Source organism: Cibotium barometz, chromosome 47, assembly GCF_041138505.1.
Source record: "Cibotium barometz isolate CiBa-2024 chromosome 47, ASM4113850v1, whole genome shotgun sequence".
Classification (NCBI taxonomy): domain Eukaryota; kingdom Viridiplantae; phylum Streptophyta; class Polypodiopsida; order Cyatheales; family Cibotiaceae; genus Cibotium; species Cibotium barometz.
Genome location: NC_141092.1, coordinates 15,785,323 through 15,807,521, shown reverse-complemented (window position 1 = coordinate 15,807,521; position 22,199 = coordinate 15,785,323). Strand labels below are relative to the sequence as shown.

General features: G+C 40.2%; 1 protein-coding gene across 1 annotated transcript; it reads right to left on the bottom strand.

The window, feature by feature from the left end:
- Nucleotides 1-8,610: 8,610 nt before the first annotated feature.
- Nucleotides 8,611-12,572, bottom strand: LOC147611409 (zinc finger CCCH domain-containing protein ZFN-like). The gene is made up of 7 exons (XM_086784495.1): nt 12,091-12,572; nt 11,536-11,690; nt 11,238-11,297; nt 11,035-11,154; nt 10,378-10,665; nt 9,946-10,281; nt 8,611-9,818 (listed from the first exon to the last, which is right to left on the bottom strand). Exons 1-7 carry the CDS (start codon nt 12,230-12,232, stop codon nt 9,525-9,527), a joined length of 1,395 nt encoding a protein of 464 aa, XP_086640621.1. The 5' UTR covers nt 12,233-12,572; the 3' UTR covers nt 8,611-9,524.
- Nucleotides 12,573-22,199: the final 9,627 nt, after the last annotated feature.

Genomic DNA, 22,199 nt, shown 5'->3' with positions numbered 1-22,199 from the left:
AAGAATGAAGAATTACAAATTATGCAAAAAAGTAGACTCCTAAAAAACACTCAATTTTATCTTTTTTTTTTAAATTTTCTTTAGTTTTCTTTTGTTTTTTTCTCCTTTTGTTGGTTTTTTTTTAAATTTAACTAATAAATTTCGTGCTAAATATAAATGATATGAATTTACTAATTATGCATCATTTACAAAAATAAAAATAAAAAATGCAAGCTACTTTAATTATGCAAAAAATTTAAATGAAGAATTGCAAAAAATAAACTCCTAAAAAAAACACTTAATTTATAGAATTTTTTTCTTTTTACTTTTGTTTTTTTTTTCTTTTGTTGGTTTTTTTTAATTGTTTAATTGTTTGTTTTTTTTTTTAAAAAAAAACTAATGAATGTTGTGCCTAATTACAAAAGATATAAATCTACTAATTATGCATCATTTACAAAAATTCTTAAAAAAAATAAAAAAATGCAAGCTAACTATGCAAAAATTTAAATAATGAACAATGGTTTCAAAATACAAAAATAAAAATTGTTTTTTTTCTTTCTTCTTTTTTTTATGTGTTTTTGTTTTGTTTTGTTTTTGTTTTTGTCTTTTTTTTTTTAATAACAAAAAGTTAAAACAATGCAAATCACTCTAATTATGCTAAAAATTACAGAAATGAAAAATAAAAAATATGCAAACAATATGGACTCCTAAAAAAAATAATTTAATTTTTTTTATTTTTTTTTATTTTTTTTAATTTCTTTTTCTTTTCTTTCTTTCTTTTTCTTTTTTAATCTTTTTTTTTAAAAAAATTTAATTGTTTTTTTAATCTTTTTTCTCTTTTAAAAAATATTATATTTTTTTTGTTTTTGTTTTACTTAAAAATACAAAAAAACATTGAAAAATTAATTAAAAAATAAAAAAAAAGAAAAATACCACCTACCTTATCTTTCGCTCGCCGTTCGCCGGATTTGCCGCTGGCGCACCCACTTGCCGTCTTCAATGCACCACCTCATCTACTGCTGCCGTCCGCCTACTTCTCTGCTCTTTTGCTCTCGTCTGCAGGCGCACAATGCAGACCGCCTACACCAACGCAGCCTCTCGCCTCTGCTTGCAGCCGCCTTCTACCTCCCACAGTCCGCCTCCAACTCCTCACCTCCTCCACCTCTACGTCACACAGCCGCCTCTCCAAGCTGCGCCTCCCGATGAAAACGCCCCCCCCACAGCGCCTCTCCACTCCACATCTTCCGCCTCCACGCTTCTGCCAGCCGCCACGTCAGCTGCAGCGCACGACCTGAAGGCTGCTCTTCTACAGGCTGCAGCACTTCGATGAAGACGTCTCCCCACAGAGCTCTGCCTGCTGCCACGCTTCAGTCCGCCTTTCGCCTCCACGCTTCTACTGGTGCTTCACAGACCGCCCACTGCAGACACCGTCTGCTGCTTCTACCGGCGGTTCGATGCAGCCTCTCCCTGCAGTGGGTGGGACCTCGCGTCAGGCCGGAAACGGGGCAATGACAACCCCCCTCTCCCGGCAGTGGATGGATAACATGTGCGGCTGCAGACCATCCTCGCGACGCCGCCACTGCGAACCCCAGCCTTTTGTGTTTTTTTTTTGTTTTGTTTTTTTTTTTTTTCGGGCTCTCGTTTTCTTTCTTTGCGCCTCTTGCCGGTCGCCTCCACGATGCTGCGTTTCAACGCCACTTATTTTTTCCTCGAGGACAGCTCATATTGAGCTTAATGGACAGCTCATATTGAGCTTAATGGCCGCCTTACATGTGCATGTATATATATACAAATATATATATATATATATACATATATATATAAATATATTTATCTTTGCTGCGCTTGATGCGTTGGTTCCCCACACGATAACAACACAACAAAACAATAAAAGAAAGGTCGCCTCCAACACTTCCTATCTCCCTTCTCTTTCCCTCTCTCCTCTCATCCTTAAGCGGACTTCTTGCTTGGGAGTCTATGGGGCTTGCATAAGCTATGGAAGAGCTTAGCAACGCACCTCTTTTCTTTTTATTTATTTATACTAATTACATGTTAACGAAAAGCATGAAAGAATGAAATGACAAAAAACAATGAAGGTAAGCATAATGAACGGTACTTGAAAAAGCATAAAAGCAATGAAACATAAAAAAAACAATGCGGGAGAAACCTCAACCGCTCAATGGTTAACCTTATCCACTCACACCGGGATCACACACCCAAACTTAACCTAATCACTCAATGGTTTTGTAACCAAAAGAGGAAATAGTGGTGGTTTCCACACACTCTCAACCGGATTTGAGTCTTCTCCCCGGCAGTGGCGCCAATGGAGAGACGGAATAACTCTCTCACTTGTAGCAAGAGTAGTACGATCCACACGTAGCTCAATCCAATGGGATTTGCATCCCTTTCGGAGCTAGGGATTCAACCCGTACCGGTGCACAAAAGCTTATCCAATTAATGGAGAGATTGCTAAGAAAACCACTACTATTGACATAGACTCAACACACACTCAAGCTCAATCTTGCTATTGCTCACTCAACTCCACATTCCACTCATCCATACATCCAAACAAGAAGAAAGCTAAGCTATTGCATACACAAGCTCAAAGCATCCTTCATTCTCAAGATCTTACTCCCTGGCATGCACACAAACCTTGAAGCTATCAACAAAGAAACATGCATACTAGAGAATAGACATGAGAAGAGAGACAAACATCACTCATTGCATTGAATTAACAAAAAAGAATAGAACTTACAACAATGTTGATGGGGAGTGAGAAGAGCTTGCACCTCTATGGAAGAAGAGGGAGAGCTAGTCTCAAGAGAGCTCAAACATGAGTTTGCCCAATGTGTCCATGCTCTCAAATGAGCCACCTTTTATACAAAAATTCTAGAACTCCCAAAAGTTCCCATGTGGGATTATTGTCAAGCCCTCTCCCACATTCATCTACAAAGTGGAACTCTTTACAAGAGCCCTAAGTATCTTTTTTGTTGCATCCTTGTATTAATCTTCATTTGTCATGCAACAGTGGGTGTACAAAGTCAAGCACAATGTTGATGGTTTAGTGAGCAGGTACAAGGCAAGATTGGTTGCCAAGGGCTATGCGCAAACTTATGGCATAGACTATGATGAGACATTCAGCCCAGTTGCAAGAATGGCAACCGTGAGAGCTGTCATTGCTATGGCTGCAGCAAAGGGTTGGTCTTTACATCAAATGGATGTAAAGAATGCTTTCTTGCATGGTGATTTGCAAGAAGAAGTGTACATGATGGAGCCACCAGGTTATGAGAGTGATGCACATCTAGATTTTGTGTGCAGGTTACGCAAAGCCTTGTATGGCTTGAAGCAGGCACCTAGAGCATGGTCAAATAAGATCAGGGAGCATCTTGATACCATTGAATTTCAGATATCCAATGCAGATTTTTCACTATATGTGAAAAAGACAAATAGAGGGATCATGCTATTAGTCATCTATGTGGATGACTTCATTTATCACTGGTGATAGTGATGCAGACATACATGATGTCAGGATGCTTTTGAAGCAGAAGTTTGAGATGAAGGATTTGGGTGAGCTACGGTATTTCTTGGGCATAGAGGTGGTGAGATCACCTCATGGCATTTTGCTATTACAGAGGTAGTATGGCTTGGATATGTTGTCCAAGTATGGTATGACAGGCTGTAAGCCTATTTCAGTGTCATTGGAGCAGAACACAAAGCTTTCCATAGATATAGGTGAGCTTTTGGAGGAGGACTCCACTACATACAGGCGCATAGTGGGTAGTTTGATCTACATGACCATTACAAGGCCAGACTTGAGCTATGCTGTTGGACTTGTGAGTCAATTTATGTAGGCCCCTAGGAAGCCATACTTGGATGCGGCTAGACGGATCCTCAGGTAAATAAAGTCCACAGTTGATTATGGACTTTTCTATGAGGATGGTGGTACAAAGATACAGTTGCATGGGTACACAGATGCTGATTGGACTGGTAGTATTGCAGGCAGGAGATCTACCAGTGGTTTTATGTTCTCATTTGGGAGTGCTGTTGTGAGTTAGAGCAGTAAGAAGCAGCCAACAGTTGCCTTGTTGTGGTAAATAGGGCAGTTGTCATATATTGTGACAACATGAGCAGCATACAATTGGCCAGTAACCCAGTATATCATGCTAGAACGAAGCACATTGAGGTGCATTTTCACTTTGTGAGGGAGAAGGTTCTAGTAGGATATGTAGATCTGGTATATGTCAGCACAGAGGATCAGGTGGCTGACATCTTCACGAAGGCATTGGGCACAAAGAAGCTCCATAGGTTTAGGAGCACTTACTTGGAGTGCAGTGTGTGGAGTTGAGCTCGAGGGGGAGTGTTGAGATATCGAGCTACTCAACTAGTGCTACAGCGGACATTGAAGACCTGCCTAGGTGATAGCTTCTGCATCTACACCATTGTCATGCTTGGTGAGATTATGGGTGATATGCAGCCAGTGGGATGACAAGCTATGTGTGACAGCCATTCTGGATTACTAGAGACTGCCAGCTCGTTTAGTCGGGTTCACATTATGGACTGCCGACCCTTGTATGTTGTAGTAGTTGAGTACTAACCCATATAGTGTGTACTCTTATCTTTATGTTATGTTGGTTGAGTAGAGAAGAAGAAGATAGAAGAAAATTCAACTATCCATCTCTCTCTTGTGTCTTGCTCTCTCGTGTGTGTGTGTGTTTGCTTGCTAGGGTTTGAAGCTCTCCCTCTCCCCCATATTCTCTTTACCTTGCATGTCCAAACATAAAAAAGAGTGGTGTTCTTTTAATAAGTACTTTTTTCGTGCAAAAAAAAAGGAGAGGTCCCTATTGAAAGTAGCATGTGGAGGCTATAATTAGACAGTTGTAAAACTATATGAAGGTCTCCCCCTCTCTCATTAGATGTACCATAATTCCTCTAGTTAAACACATAGTCCCTCAAGAAGCTCTTCCTCATTCCTTCTCTATCTCTCAACCCTAAACCCTAAAGATAGTGTTTTAGATATTAATGAAATAAGGATGAAATTGTGCAAAGCGACCTTCGTTATGTCATGTATTCTCTAGTTGATGATGAGAAAAATATGTCGGGCTAAATATTACCTTTTGTGGAAGTCGATGGAAATACTGTGTAAGAGCACGCTTGTGAGTAAATTGTTGAATGGACATCCAACATTATCAAAGGAGGATAGACTAATAAGGGTAAAAAGTGTAGTATATTTCTCATTTGAGATGAAGACAAAGCTTTAAACTGATACATGCCTTAGAATAAGGTCCATTGATTGCGCCATTCTATTTGAAAATACTATATCTAAGGACAATGTAAAAGCTCAAAAGAAAAGGAAAGGTTGAAAATACTAGTCAAGGAGTCATGAAAGGAATGTGGTACCTAAGAAGAGTAATTAACATGAGAAGGAAGTTGGGAAATGGTATGAAAGAGACAAGGGATCCTTTTGATCTTTTGGATCATCCTTCAAATTTGGAAATTCATCTAGAATGGTATAAAAAAATCAAGGGAACTAGATTCTACACATGATCTTGTTGACAATCAATCGATGTGCCTTTGGAATCGATAATTGCCTTAGCAAAATTGAGCTATGATACGGTATCAAAGAAATATCATCTTAATGCCCATAACTACAAAATCTTCAAACGACTATGTAAGGGATTCACATAGAGTAGTACTATGATTTGTATTGCTTAAAAACTTTGGAAATGGATTGTGAATTTTGTTCTGTTCATTGATTGTTAAACATGAGATATTCATGTGTTAAATTAAGAGAAAATGCATAAGATAGAAATATGTTAGGTCAATATAGGTAGGGAACTTGTAATGTGTATCTTTATTGTCCCTATGTATTAGCATCTTCAGAATAATATCTTATTTTTCTTTGCAGGTTAAAATTCGCCATGGATCTAGACTTCTAAGGAATGCCAAAGAACTTTTGTGATCATCTAGTTTGTTATGCAATTCTAGCATTGGGGTAATAAACATCTTGGATACTGAGTATAGTATATTCATTTTTCTTATGTTATTGTTATGTGGTATTTAGAAAGACAATGTTGGAATTAAAAACACTCTCACTACATCATGTGATCTTTTGGTAATTTTGTATACTTCTTGGCACTTGTTACAATTTATGGTATATAGTTAAAACTCATATTATGGAAAATAATCTTGTGATCTTCAAATTCTCTTAATAATGTGATTATTGTTATGACTTCATTGTTGATGGCTCAAATGCTTGTTAAGGTCATCAGCCTTGTGTTTTTTGTAAGTTCTTAAGACTGCTTGCTTCTCTTTTATTTCTTTGTTGACAAGACATGTCCAAGTTCATGAGAAAGATGCTATATTTAACTTAAGATGTGCAAGATCATGTCTTTGTTGACAAGACATGTCCAAGTTGATGAGAAAGATGCTATATGTAACTTAAGATGGATGCAATCTTCTTGTATGTGTAGGATTTTTTAACAAAAGAAGAGTTAGAAAATGACAATTAAAGTCAACATATGCATATACTTTGGTATTCTTTTACAAAGGTGAGATTTAAATGGTTTTAAGTCTAATTAAATCAATAAATATCTTTAAACAATCTCAAAATGTTTTGTGTATCTAGGTGAATGAAGAGTTTTTCATCAGGAAGCATTAGAAAATCAAAGGCAAAGCACGATGACATTATCAACTAGCTCTTTTAAATGCTCATGTCTTCTCTTCATGCTAAGAAAGTGAAAACAAAACAACTAAGTGCTTTCTCTTTGTCAGTCTTACAGCTGAAGACTTTGGTTTCATAAGTTTATCGTTTCCTTGATGTCAAAAAATTGATGTATTTGTTGTTTACAAGTGCATATTGTATTTCACAAAATGTAGTAAAAGGTTCTAGTTTTATACCCCAAAAAAAAAAACTTACTAAAAGGTTCTAGTTTTATACAAAAAGATTACTTATTAACGCTTGAAAGCGTGTTTGTCATGTAACGAGGCTTGAATTGGTTTTAATTGTGTGATTAGTTCTAAGTGATCCAATTTATTATGACTTCAAATTTGCATTTGCTTGATTGTTCTCAAACACCGATGCTGAAGCCACCTTGTGGTAAGCTCCTTTTAGCTTAGGATCATATCCTTAAATTTTCTGGATAATACTAATTCCCTTGTTGTTACGTTACCATTTTTTTTAAACACAATTTAGTACATTCACCATCATGATGTGACACTTTAGTGGCAACCTAAACCCTAAGCTATACATTTGAGAAAGATGATACAAAATAAGTTTTACATGTACATCGTATATGCTTTAATAGGGGGGTTATATTAGTCGCATAAGGTCCGGAAATCGGCTCCACCCACTTGAGTGGGCCCCGGGTGTGTACGGAAAAAAAAGGGAGGGGGGGTTATATTAGTCGCATAAGTTCCGTAAATAGGGGGTTTTCTAGAAGTCTCTACATGCAAGTGACGTGTCCCTTTAGTATGAGTAAACCCCTCGAGGTTTAGATATAGGATCAATTGGATATATGGATTTCTCTACCGATAAATCCACAAATCCCTCTTGGAGGTGATGTGTCTAGAGGCCCCACTATCAAAATATAATACCACCTGTTTCTTATCCACACTAAGAGACATATGCTCTTGAGAAGCATCATAACTCCATACAAAAGAAAAGCCCGATCATCCTACACATAATTTGTTATGTATCGTCTTTACCTACAAGAGTAATAGGAAGAGTCACCAACACTCATACAAGATTCTTTCTTCTTCTCTTTGGCTATCCTCTTTGTGCATTCATCAATAGAATGCCCTGGCTTCACACACACACACACACACAAAGCACATGTATATGTTTTTACATGACATTTTAAATCAAAAGTAAGTTTTTTAATCAAAATACTTTGTGTGTGTGTGTGGCATTTTAATGAAAAGTGAGTTTTTTAAATCAGAATGCTTTGAATACATACATGCATCCACACACATGCGCGTGCGCGCACACGCATGTTTTTACCAGGGGTCTACTCATGGGTCTCTCTCATTACCTGTCTCCTCTTAGCATTCAATTGTGAAATCATTCAATAAATCTTGAGTGCATGAGTGAGGATGAAGATAGACCATCAGATTTTGTGCGTGATTTTGATGTTGTACATGAGAAGAGCTGGCTTTGTTTTAGCCCTTTAATGATGTAAGGCAAAGCCTTGCACACAGGTTTTGTGTTAGAGACCCCAAATTTCAAGGCAAATCTACCCCTATTTAAAAGCCTTCATCTTAGAGTAGATAGCATAGTAGTGAAACCATTCATATCTCTACAGAAGGACCCAGATTCAAACCCTCCTAACTACACCCATTGGCCGTGTGAACGCTGCCTGTCACTAAATACTATGCAAGATCTCAAAGGAAAAAGGCAAGAGAAGCCTTAGGTATTCAAAGGTAGACATGCATGATCATACAGCCCTTAGTCTGTGTGCTTGAATCAATGATTGACTCCCAGAAAAACAGAAATTGCAAAAGAATACAACCTCACCCACTCTTTTGACCCTTTCAAATGTAATTTTTGGCATTAATCTCATCCACCATCTCTCTCTCTCTCTCTCTCACCCACAAACACACACACACACACACACACACAGAGTAAAGGCAGGCCTATGGTCAATCATTCATTTTTCATTAAAAGGAGCATTACTTCTATATGTCAGGTTACAATATTATCTGCCAGAGGTTTCAATACTCTGTTCATCAAAGAGTTGAGGGAAATTTGCAGAGAATGAATGACATATTTTTCAAAAAAATAGCACAATTCTTTGAAAGTAAAGTGACTTGGTTGGCAATGCCTTACCTTCTTCCATGCGAGAGAAGAAGCCTTATTTCACAACTGGAGATAGCACCTATGGCACAGCCCACCATGGCATTGACGGATCAAAAAAAACAGTAGAAACTCCAACATCCCAAGAATCCCTTTCCTTTATTCCAAGCTTGCAGAGTGGCTTTCATTTCTTCAGGCTTTCTCCTTTCTTTCTTTTTTTGGGTGTTCCTTTCTCTGCACTCTCCATCAGAGCCCATTAAGGTTTCCATTTAAAAAGCCCACCAGCTTGCTTCCTGATTCTTGTGATCTCGACTCCAGGGCTGTCTTCAACAGCTCTTACTAAACCTTAATAAGTTAATGTGACCCGGGCTATAAATCATCCATGAGTCTTCACATGATGGACTGTTTCATGATGTCTTAAAACACAAATTCTTCCAGAGCAGAAATGGCCCCTCTGCCAAGAATAATTCACAAAGTATTTTCCCTTATTAGGGACCACCGGCTTTCCTGGAAAGATGGGAAATTTTCTTAAGAACCAAAAAATGGGTGGTTTGTTTTTGTTTGTTTTGTAGCAGCACACGCACTGATGGCACAGATGGGTGGGTTAAATGGATGCCCTGAGAACTCTCTCATGGCTGCAAACCTCTTGCCATGACACAGCTGCACAACATACTTTGTTTGCTGTGCTGCAAGAGAGTGTTAAATGGTCAAGCAGGACATAGTTTTCAATTTTGGCAATGCTACATGCAAGCTCTCAAGAGGAACCATGGTGAAGGCCCATTTGAAGGATGCTTGCTGACGATGTGACTTCCCCCTCTTCCAACGTCTCTCTTGAAGAAGTTTGGCCTTGAGCCGACAAAGAAACTTCAGAAGATGAAGTGGCAATAGGGGCAGACAAAGAAACTAACCCTCCCATTGTATACTGAGACATGGGCATGTCAGAATTCACAAGCGTGTATGCCATTGGCATAAAGGAGTGGTCGAATTTGCATGTAGCTCCAAACTTGCAATAGCCAAACCGGTTGTAGAAAGTGCATGGAGGAGCTCCCTGTTTGCCACAAAATACCAACTCAATCAAGACTGCAATGACATGTAAAGGGGGCATGCATCCACCACTTCCTTAGCCCTTGGGACTACAGCATGGGACTCAAGCAAAATGTAAATTTCACTCATACCGGTCTTAAAGGAAAACCCATGGGACTAAAGAAACTGGCCGGCATGGAAGTGTTTCTGTCCCTTGGATGGTGAAATCTGCATTGTGAACCAAATCTGCACTCCCCTGTTCTCATGTAATGGGGGCATTCCGGCTGCCCGGGCCTCTCTGGATAAGGTTCTTCTCGAGGTCCAGAGGTTGAAGGTGACGGAGGAGTGGGTAACCTCATAGATGCTGAGCCCGGCATAAAAGGCGGGAACAAGCCAATAGCCACAGGCTCTTGTGGAGGTACTGCTGCACTATATATGTAGCTTCCTGGCAATGCTTGTTGTTGTCCCTCTTGTATTGCAAGGGGAACCTAAAAAAGCACAATTTCAATAGAGCACCATATTATTTAGATCTCCATTATGGACATTGCGTTAACAAGGTCTTAAAATTGAGGCAATAGACTTACTTGATATGGATTCCATGGGGGCATAGAAACTTGAGGAGAGGGTACGAGAATAGGGGCAAAATTGGAGGGACCAGCAAGGCGAGGAGATGGTAAATAGGGAGGTCTAGACATGGGCCAAGCTGGCAGACCTGCAGGATATAGCTGAGGGACATGAACTGAGCCAGATGGTGCCCCTCGAAACATAGGGGAACCTGGCATGGACATCAATGGCTGCGGATGATTGAACTTGCATGTTGTTCCGTACTTGCAATTCCCGGTCCTCAAGTAGTATGGACAATCCTTCTCACCCTGCCAGCACAATGCCAGACCCTCACCTGTTTAAACTTTTTTTTTGCACAAATCCTCGTGCGCGCGCGCACACACACACACACACACAAAAAGGAAAAAATATCTCTCATTCTTACAGAACATAATTTGGTAGCTTAACCCTTTAATAAAATCAATTGATAAAGGGGATTCTTTTTCTCTATACACTTTGCAAGAGGGATAGTGCTCAGCTACACGTGCATAACAGAACTTGACAGCTTATCCTCTGTGCCAAGATAAGCTTAATTCTGCTTTTTAGCTTACTGAACAAATGTATGCGTTGCACTAGTTCCTCAATAAAGGATAGATTGCACAAGGCTTTATGCCTCACATACAATCTGATTGATTTACCGGCCTCAATGGAAGGTTGAGTGCGTTGAGCTGAGCTCTTCCAGCTGTTCCAGCCTTTTCTCGCGGATGATGATATTTACATGATGGTCCAAACTTGCAAGTGCCAGTTTTGAGATAATACTGCAAAAGTATTGAAAAGGAGGGATTAGACTTAACCTCATGTATTAGGATAACCCCATTCTAAAAGCACAAAGTTTACTTACTTGACATTCTGGCTGCCCAAGCCTCTCGGGGTATTCTCCTCTGCTCCGGCTTCCCAACACCTGCGAGTATGTATGGACTCAACAATCATAATTTAGCTTACACATGCATACTACTGCTGCCAAACCATGGAAATGCCACATTGACGGTTCAGATTAAGAGCTGCTCACATGCATGCTGCCAATGCTAGCTCGAACTAAGTAGCATATCATAGGATTATTTATGAAATATCACTCAACTATTTACATGAGGGCTAGCATTGCCAACATGACATAAACAAACTTGGATTGAAGCTCTTACAAGCCTGCGATTCGGTGGATGGTTGAATTTACAGTTAGCGCCGAACCCACAGAGCCCCGTGCGCATATAGTAGGGACAATCAGTCTGACCAGGGCGCTCAGGGTACGGGGGGTCCACACCCTCCTGTGGCCGGAGTGCCATCTGCCACAATGCCTCTGCAAAAGAGAAGTATTTAAAAAAATTCAAACCCCACCCATGGCAGGACGCTTCAAACGCAATGAAAACGTCATTTGATCAATCCTAAATTTGGATCTGATGCATGGGCAAGATGGGCCCTTTCAAACAATCTCCATGGCCAGATCGTGAGAGACACGCAAACCTAAGAAGAAACGGAGTTAGCCGCTACCGTGACAGGTTGCGTCTCATGGCATTGTAACTAGCAGAAAACGAAAACTCCCCCACATCAAACCCTAATTTTTTTCTTTCCCAAAATAGCATTGACAAGCGGGGGGGGAGAGAGAGATCCGCCACTGATTGAGTTATACAAACATCGATTACTTAAGCCATGAATTGTGAGAAGCGAAAACGATGCAGGGAGATGAGGGCTTTGCTTACCTTCCAACCCAGTTTCTCCAGATATGGACGGTACCTGCTGCTGCTGGTGCTGCTGCCATTCTGTGTGGAGGGCCAGGGGGGCGGAGCTTGTCGGTTGTGAAGAAGAATCAATGGAGGGCAATTGAGGGTTCATGAATTCCATAAGACATGGAAATTAAGCAAAGATTAGGTCGATCTGAAAGGGGAGAGAAGCGACCCAGAATGCCAAAACTGCCTAAGAGACGATGGAGACGATTTGGGCAGTGACTAAAAAGGGAGAAATATGGGAATGCGCAGGAAGAAGGCGATGGAAGGAGGTGGGCGATTGTGGCCGAAGAGGGCTTGGCAGAGCTTCCCTCTTTCTGGCTATGCCGGAAAGCGAGCTCTGCACACAGCACACAAGCACAGAGTGTGATACACCCCCCTCCCTGCAAGTAAAAAGTGCTTCTAAAAGGCACCACTCGGAGAAGACGACGACGAAAAATTGCAGAAAAATCGCTCCAAAATACAAAAATAAGGGGAAAAACACAATAAAACCACCAAACGAGGAAACCGCCTTCTGCCCACCAAACCACCCAACAAGGAAACCGCCCTCGCATGAAAACTGCCCCGACAACTCCACAGAAAACCGCCCGCAATCATTCGCGTTCAGCCTGGAAATTTCACCAGTTGCTGTACTACACGTGTCTGTCTGAGACCCACACCACGTGTACTCATGTTCCACATGAGCTTTAGCCTTTCACTACCCCACGTGCTCGTCCCCTCATTCAATTCCCATCAAAAAACCTTCATTTTCAAATTCATGGTAGAGATTTGATTCACTAAAACTTTATGTAAAATTTTATGCATGCTATTTCAAATGAGATATTCCCCATCTTTTTGCAACCAATTCTTTTCTTTAGTACTTTCACGCAAAGATTATGCCACCATTCCCCTTCACAATTTCAGGAGAGAGAGAGAGAGAGAGAGAGAGAGGAGAGAGAGGAGAGAGAGAGAGATCAAGACACGTTCCCGTCGTCCTATGGATCATGTGGTCCACTGTGCCTGGCTACAATGCTAAAAGACTCATCTCTCTCTCTCTCTCTCTCATCGCCCAAAACTTTAGCCTAGTGGTAGTCGGCAAATTGCAAGTTCAATTCCCATCTCTCCTACTGTCATGCTCCTTCATGGAGTGATGTTGTTCACATTAAAAGCCTCTTCTGCTTCTCCCTCTCCTTCTTCTTCTTCTTCTTCTTCTTCTTCTCCTCTCTCTCTCTCTCTCTCTCTCAATACATTGTCAAATCTCATTGCATATGAGAATGTCACCTTCAACATCTTGTCATGTCAAGGCTTGTATATATGGTGCATCTATCATTCATGAAGTGGCCTTGAAATACCCTTTCTTTCTTAGTAGATTCTTTAGTGTGGTAGAATGTCTCTTCCCCCCCACCCCCCCCCCCCTTCCACCTAAGACACTAGTTAATTTGTGTTGGAGATTCAGTTCCTCCTCCCCCTCTTCTCTTAGAATGTTATTATGGTAAGATCCAAGATAGCTTTTTCTCGATAGTTACATTGAGTGATGAGTGTAGTGGCCTCAAAATAGCTTTTTCCTTCCTCTCCTTTTATAATAGATTAGAATGTCTCTTCTTGGCTTCCTCTAAAAGACACTAAGTAATCTATATTGGACGCTTTCCTCCTCCTCCTCTATCTTCCTTAGAATATCAATATGGTAAGATGCAAGACCGTTTCATCTCTCTCTCTCTCTCTCTCTCTCTCTCTCTCTCTCTCTCTCTCTCTCTCTCTCTCTCTCTCTCTCTCTCTCTCTCTCTCTCTCTCTCTCTCTCACACACACACACACACACACTGGCAAAGAAGAGTGTTAAGTATCATGTTTAAATTTGTTAACCTATGGGGGTTATCGTGCAAATTGGCTTTCTGGGGATAACATCTAAATATCAATGATCACCTCTCTCTCTCTCTCTCTCTCTCTCTCTCTCTCTCTCTCTCTCTCTCTCTCTCTCTCTCTCTCTCTCTCTCTCTCTCTCTCTCTCTCTCTCTCTCTCTTATACATGTGTACATGTGTGCTTCGTGCATGCTTGTATGTGCACATGCATGTAAGCTCACATGAGAAAGAAAGAAAGAAGAAAGTTCTATCAACATTTACAGAAGGCTAAAATGCCTTATGAGACCAATACATGAATCCATAAAAGAGAGAGAGAGAGAGAGAGAGAGAGAGAGAGAGAGAGAGAGAGAGATAAAATAATATAGATGCAAACAAGTCGAGTAAATGAAAAAGTTATGTACGCTTGAGTCCTCTTCCTAATGCACCTTGCTAGGAGCTGAAGGTACAACATAAAATATGGGAGCATGTACCCTGGCCACTACAATAAATCCCTTTAGTAAAAGAAAGTGATTTGCTTTTACAGGGCCAAATAGACAGTCATAATTTGCATGTATAAAGCAAGCTATGACATGTTAAAAATCAAGAGTTGGGGAAGGGGCCAATTAATGTGTGTGTGCACGCGCGCATGCACGTGTGCGTTTCTGTGTGTGCATGCATGTGTGTGTGCGTGCATGCATATGTGCATGTGTGTGTGTGTGTGTGTGTGTGTGTGTGATGTACTACAAATCATCATCATATTAGTCAGCCTAAGGAGATAAACCATAATATTGACCAAATTATAGAACATGCTTGATCAAGAATACCCATTGAGTTTCAAGATGGCAGTACAATAAAACCATAAGTAGTGCTTGTAAAATTGAGAGAAATAGACCATCGCTCAAAGGTAGCACCTCACTTGCACATAAAAATTTAGTTAGAACCAATTAAAACTTATGGGTATGCAGACTTCAATTGCATCTATATAATATAATTTGAATAATTAACCATGTAAAAAAGTTAAGATTGAGAAGAAAAACCAAATGCTCCAAGAGAATTGTCTTTTAACAAGACGACATGAACATTCTTGGAGTATTACACCTAGCAATTCAATAAAATTGTAATTTAGAATCACATTAGAAATGAGTTTTTATAATGTAAAATTTAGTTGGAACTCATTAAAACTTATGGGTTGCAAGAAAAACAACATCTATATTATATAATTTGAATAATTAACCATGTAAAAACGTTAAGATTGAGAAGCAAAACCAAATGCTGCAAGAGAATTATCTTTTAACATGGCATGGACATTCTTGGGGTAATACACCTAGCAATTCAATAAGATTGCAACTTAGAATCACACTAGAAATGAGGTTTTGATAGTATAAACCTTGTGTTCATATGACCAAGAAGAGGCCAACCATTTTGGCAAGTTTCTTACTTCATATTTCAACAAGACAAGGCAATTTCTTTGAGATGAGAACTAGACTAACCTGTTGAAATATGCAAGTGAATGGGTGTGTGCGGGAACAAGCCCTTAGCAAGATACTGTAAAAGGGAATCTATAATTAAGTGGGTAGCAGTGACAAGGTGAGAAGAATCTATTGATGAGAGAATCAAGGGTAGCATGAGTGAATATAGAGGTGTGGAAAGATTCTAGGAAAAGGTGTCCCCAGATGTAGGGGAGGTGGCACAAATCAAGGAGAAATCAGTGGGATTAGATGCTTGGCATCTTGTGGATGTAAAACCTATAAATTGAGGCATTGGCCTAATGAGAAGTTGATGGTTTTTGAGTATCCATGCCTACATTAAGCTATTAGATTAATTATGCACTAATCTCATCTTAATTACATGCTAATCGTGTTGATCCTTGCATTTGATCCACCATAGCCCACTCTTGCTTGCATTTCAACATGGTATCAGAGCCAAGCTTAGGATTCATCTGATTTTTGAGCCTAATTACCTTGCTAATTACTCTATTAATCATGATTAGAAATTAAACCTTTTCTCTTTAGTCTCTTCCTTTCAACTATCTTCTGTACCCCCAGCTGGTGGAGGAGCTCCCTCTCCCTTCACACACATCCATTGCCCAAGCCCTTTTAGAGGCACAAACTAGACTCAGGCTCCATACGCAGCTCGAAGGAATCGACAAATTTTAGAGCAGATCGATGGCAATAGTGCGTTTATCAGGCACCAGAGCAGAATTGGGGAAAATGCTCCATACGACGAGCTCGCTTCGAATCCATCTAATTCCAATTAGACCTGGGGGTTTTCAAGCATGCTCTACAAGCAGGTTAAGACGGTTTTTGATTTCATCAAGTCTAAAGTGAGATCCAGCAGTGTGCACAGTCAGGGAAGTGCCTCTATTAATCACTTGATTAATTCTTCATTAAAGCTTCAATATTGATGTTTGTGGGCTCAAAACATATCTATAAACATTTATCTACTACTATATTGAAGCATTTTGAGATTAGATTTGTGCAAGTGGATCAATTGAAGACTCCAAGTGGGGACAGCCTTTTGCACATGAACAGTGAATTATCTTGGCAAATTGAAGCATTTTGAGATTAGATTTGTGCAAGTGGATCAATTGAAGACTCCAAGTGGGGACAGCCTTTTGCACATGAACAGTGAATTATCTTGGCAAATTGCTTAATTAATTCACCTAATCAAGGTGTTACTTAGGCATTGGTGGATCTAATCCAACATTGGGAAGATGCTACACAAGTCTATGTGTTCAAATTGAATTTTTCGTCACAATCACTACCCCGATTAATCCCTCCAAATTAGTGTATTCTCTGCACACACAAACTGTGAACTAGTACACCTAGTTTTCTGAGCATCATTAGTGATCAAAACTTGTTGTAATCATCAAATTGGAGTTGTAAAAGGGTAGACACTGCCCTTGAATCTTGAATTGGATCAAGAGGTAAGACCCCCTTCACATCATCATGAGCAATGCACAAGAAATAGCTAAATTTAACGGGGAGCAGTTCCATACATGGCAAACAAAGACCATGTATTTGCTCATGAGGAAAAATTTGTAGGGCCTAGTTAAGGGAAGAGATGAATGTCCAGAGGAGAATTGGGAGAATGAATGGAAGAGTAGGAAGGAGAAAGCATTCTACACCCGAGAAGGCCTTGCACCACGAGGTTGAGGACGAGGAAGAGGCAGGGGAGGAGGAAGGACCTTCACTTGCCACAACTGTGGGAAGCTAGGACACATGGCTAGAGACTGCTACAGCAAACCAAATGAAGAAGAATCGACATTGGCAAACTTCATGTGGAGACTTCTAAGGTAGAGGAGTCAGGACATCTTTTCTGAGAGAGAAAGAGAAAGAAACCCCACAACCCAATGTAACCTGCCCAATAGAGTAAAACCATCTCTGAGCCACCGATGATGTAGACCATGTGGTAGATGTATGTGTGAGCACTTTAGTCAAGGTCATGGGCACTTGTAGTAGCCTTGGACACATAGAGAGAGAGTGGCAAGGACTATGAGTTAGGGACTTGAGGCATTGGTCGTGGGCTACCAAGTAAGAGGGAAACTTGGTATAGGGTCCATGTGTGCTAGAGTTATTCACTTGAGGGGAGGTGTTGAAATATGCAAGTGAAATGGTGTGTGCGGGCGAGAACAAGCCCTTAGCAAGAGACTCTTAAAGGGAGTCTGTAATTAAGTGGGTAGCAGTGAAAAGGTGAGAAGAATCTACTGATGAGAGAATCAAGGGTAGCATGAGTGAATATAGGGGTGTGGAAAGATTCTAGGAAAAGGTGCCCCCAAATGTAGGGGAGGTGGCACAAATCAAGGAGAAATCAGTGGGATTAGATTCTTGGCATCTTGTAGATGTAAAACTTATAAATTGAGGCATTGGCCTAATGAGAAGTTGCTGGTTTTTGAGTATCCATGCCTACATTAAGCTATTAGATTAATTGTGCACTGATCTCATCTTAATCACCTCTTAATTACATGCTAATCATGTTGATCCTTGCATTTGATCCACCATAGCCCACTCTTGCTTGCATTTCAACATAACCCATATGGGCTTTCCCTTTTGTGGGTAGTATCAATATTTTAACAAGGCATAGCAATTTATTTGAGATGAGAATGAGACTAATCCATATGGGCTTTCCATTTTGTGGGTAGTATCAATAGGGTCAAGTCATAAAGTGACTTGATCCTATTGAGAATGAGACTAACCCATATGGGCTTTCCATTTTGTGGGTAGTATCAATAGGATCAAGTCATAAAGTGACCAAGAGAAGCAACCAAGCCATGAAATTATTATTTATTTTATTTTAGAAAAACAAATGTATGCTTAAATATATGTATGATTTCGTTAGATCCTTAGGGATCTATTCTAAAGGAGCATGTTCTAGACTAACCCAAGATAAACCCAAGGTGTGAGTTACTAGAATGTTTTTCACCCATCACTCCATCTCTCTCTCTCTCTCTCTCTCTCTCTCTCTCTCTCTCTCTCTCTCTCAATCACACTCCACATCTAGTTAGAATCAACCAAGCTTACCTCAAGCACACACGTTCTCAAGCACTCACATATGCAAGCAAGCAACTCAACAAGACTCCATAGCTAATGACAAATATAAAGCATGCAAGAATTAGGGAAGGAACAAGACGTGCAGGAAGGAAGAAGCTCCCAAGCTTGAGCTAAATAGTTGATTATATTATGAAAAAGTGTCTTTATGCACTCCCATAAGTCACTTATATACAAGTGGGCTTTGCTCGATCGCCCAGTGTCTAAAACATATTCTCATCACAAATTCAAGCCCTTTGGCCATATACAACGTGAAACACTTAAGCTAGGGTGTAGGTTACAAAGATTATACAAAAAAGAAGTAAAAACCCCCTATGTAGGCTAACTTCCATCCTCGGAAGACCATTAGGTTGGTGGCAAAACTACAGAGAACTTCAAATCAAAGGAGTGGATTGGCAGAAAAGAGCTGGAAAATTTTAGACATTCCTGCATGGAAAAATTATGTCAAGAAGCACTCTTCGAAGGTCTGCATATGATGTGCTAGAAGGCACCAAGGACCCACTTGTAGTAGCCATAAATTTGTCAATATGTCGGGCCGATGGCAAAGTCAAACGCTATTGTGGTGAGGGTGCTTATAATAAATGTGTCAGTCTCTATCATGCTTTACATCTTCAAAATTTTCCAGGAAAATCAAAAGGGTTGTAAAAATTTTACAGGTCATCTGCACATGGAAATCTTTTGAATTGTGATATTCTTCTAGAGAGAATCTCATGAATTTGTGGCAGATTTGGAAAATTCACCAGATATTCATTATACTATTGCTTTTCTGAGTACATTTTCCAACTGTAGATCTTAGGAATTAACATGTACTGAGGATCTATCCTTTGTATAGCCAGGACATTATACTATTGCTTTTCTGAGTACATTTTCCAACTGTAGATCTTAGGAATTAACATGTACTGAGGATCTATCCTTTGTATAGTCAGGACATGTCTATATGTCTCTCGATAAAGGTTAGCTTTTACGGCATGGAAGTTGCCATCTTGGTTGATTTTGTATGGTGCCCTGATGAGTTTAGAAATTCTCCTTCGTGGGTCACGTGAAACCAGTAGCCATGTGTTCTGGACTATTCTCCTTCCACTCTTTCCATCTAGCTTCTAGATAAACCTTTAATATGGGCATATCCATGCGGCATATGTGTAAGGTAGCCTTTGTTAGAGACAACAATTGAATAGATAAGCTTGTTATATATGGTGATGTTATTTCAACTTAGTGAACTGACATCATTTGGTGTGGGAGATCATAAACATCCTCTTTTGAGGGTTGCTCATTCGTTACTCTGATCCCTTTGAGATGGGAGGTAGGTTCCAATGTGTCATCTCTAGCCAACGGGCCCTCATTAGGTTTGGTTGTCTGTAGTTTAGATCCTTTGACCTGTGGGTTTGGCAACGGAGAGATATCTGCTTGCATATTTGGAAAGTAGGTTCCAAATATGAGTTCCAAATATGAGATGGGAGGTAGGTTCCAATGTGTCATCTCTGGCCAATGGGCCCTCATTAGGTTTGGTTGTCTGTAGTTTAGATCCTTTGACCTGTGGGTTTGGCAACGGAGAGAGATCTGCTTGCATATTTGGAAAGTTATCACCTCGTTCTTCCACTTTCCCTTTGCCTTTGTCCTTGTGTGAGTCATCTGCCTTGTGCTCTTCTTAGCTTTGTTGTGGCTAGAGTCAGTATTTCCCTCTTCTTTCTTAGAGTTGTCTTCATCTTCATCTTTGTTTGGCTTCTCTGGGCTCTTCTTCTTATCACCCCCCCTTTAAATCTTTTCCCTTCTTTGGGGGTCCATTTTCAATCTCCATTAGTGAGTTGTCAACATCATTATGCTCATCAAGATCTACATGGTTGGGGTATGCAATGTGCTCTATGTCAAAGAAGTAGACATTTTGTTCTCTTTGTTTCTCCATCTGTTTGCAAATTCTTAGATACAACACTAGGAATAGTAGGCTGGGTACTTAAGAATATTAAGATTTCGTTAACTTGGAGGCTCTAGCTAGGGTGTTCGAATTGTCATCATCAACAATAGGAGTCCAAGGAGGAGAGGGTAAGAATGGAAAAGAGGCAGCTCTTATGAGGGTTGCATACCAAGGCAATGATGCCAAACCGTACACTCACGTAGTGGTGGAGAAAGCATTTGGTGGCACCACGAAGGCCGTCTCAAGGTAGTGTTCTATGCGGGGTATAGTCTAGGTTAGAGCATCCACCTACTTCTCCGCCACCACCTACACATCATAGGTGAGCTGCTGCCTTGGTAGGTCCATCACTGCCTCCTAGCCTAATATCCTCACACACCAGCAAGGTGCAGCCGAGTAAGCCTTCTCACACTGCTAGCACACGTGCCAAGCTAGGATTCTCTGTTAATTTTTCCAATCCACAGACACCTCCACCAACTCGCTTCTAGCACTTCCAACAAAGACACGGCATTATGGCCTCCTCCAAAGTCATCCACGTCTTTGGTCCTCACCCATGGCATCTAAGAGAATCCAAGACAACCTCCGAAACATCACTTGCTTCCTTTAGATCTTGCCATAGACCCTCACCTGCCCTACACGCCCTCCCTAACCTACAAGAAAATTGAATACTAGAGCTTGAAGCTACACAAGAGATGGTGGTATATCCATTCATAATCAAGGCTTATTAAGACTTTTTTTGCTAGGCTTATTTAAATCTTTACAACTAAGTTTTACAAGACTTAGTAGTTTCAAAGTTTATAAAATACTTAGTTGCTAAGCCTAATAGACCTAAAAGCTTTAAGGGCTAGCACATAGCCATTTACCACCTAGGCATAACAAGGGCCCCTCCTAAGAACTTCCTTTAACATACTATGAATCTACACTAGGATAAGTCAAGACATTGCTTAGTTTTCATCACTCAATTTTAGGTGTTGCTCGGTTTTGGTCACTCGATGTTTTGACTATCTTTGATGCATGTCCTTCTCATCTAGTAAGGTTGGGCACCTTCAGATGTAGAAATAGTATTACATAAAATTACTTCCTGCACCCAAGGTAGCATCATGTGTTAGCACAAGATATGTCTGCCTGATATGGATTAACTAGGATGGCTTTACTAGGTAAATGTTGCACCTTATTACACATGATTTGATGGTTTATACATTTGAATTAACTTATGCACCTTTTCTCACGTATTTTTGTAGCTCTTGGTTACTCTTTTTTAGTGTTTGGAGTTCTTGCTTCTAAGTTATGATTATCTATGTCTTGTCCTCTTTTTCTTTGAGTAGTTATACATGTTCCTCTAAATTATGGGCACTAGCTAAGTTGTCAACTCTTTCCAAGTTTTGCAAAATGGTATTTATGATTTGTTTTAAGGCCCGCATCATAGCTTGAGATGCCTCTCTAGGGTTGCTGGAATGCTAAAGTGGTTGGATTCATAAGGGTGGTTTTTGTGCTTAAGCTACTTATGCTACATTTGCATACATCCCACAGCATGCTACACTTCACATAGGTGGGGAGTGAATCCACTACTTTCTCCTCCTATTCCTACTGCTTTTTAGGTCAGAGAACATGCTCATGAAACTTGGTTTTTTTTAATTTGTGTGTAACCTTTACTAGCATAGGATTTGGGATTTGGAGAGAGTTCTTGCATCTTCTACTTTTGAGGAATGGAAGTTTGGGCTTCTAAGAGCTTTTTCTCATTTTATCTCTTAGACTCCTCCTGTTTCTCCTCCACACTGCATTGTGTGCTCTTTGTCTCCTTTTCTTTCTCTTCATC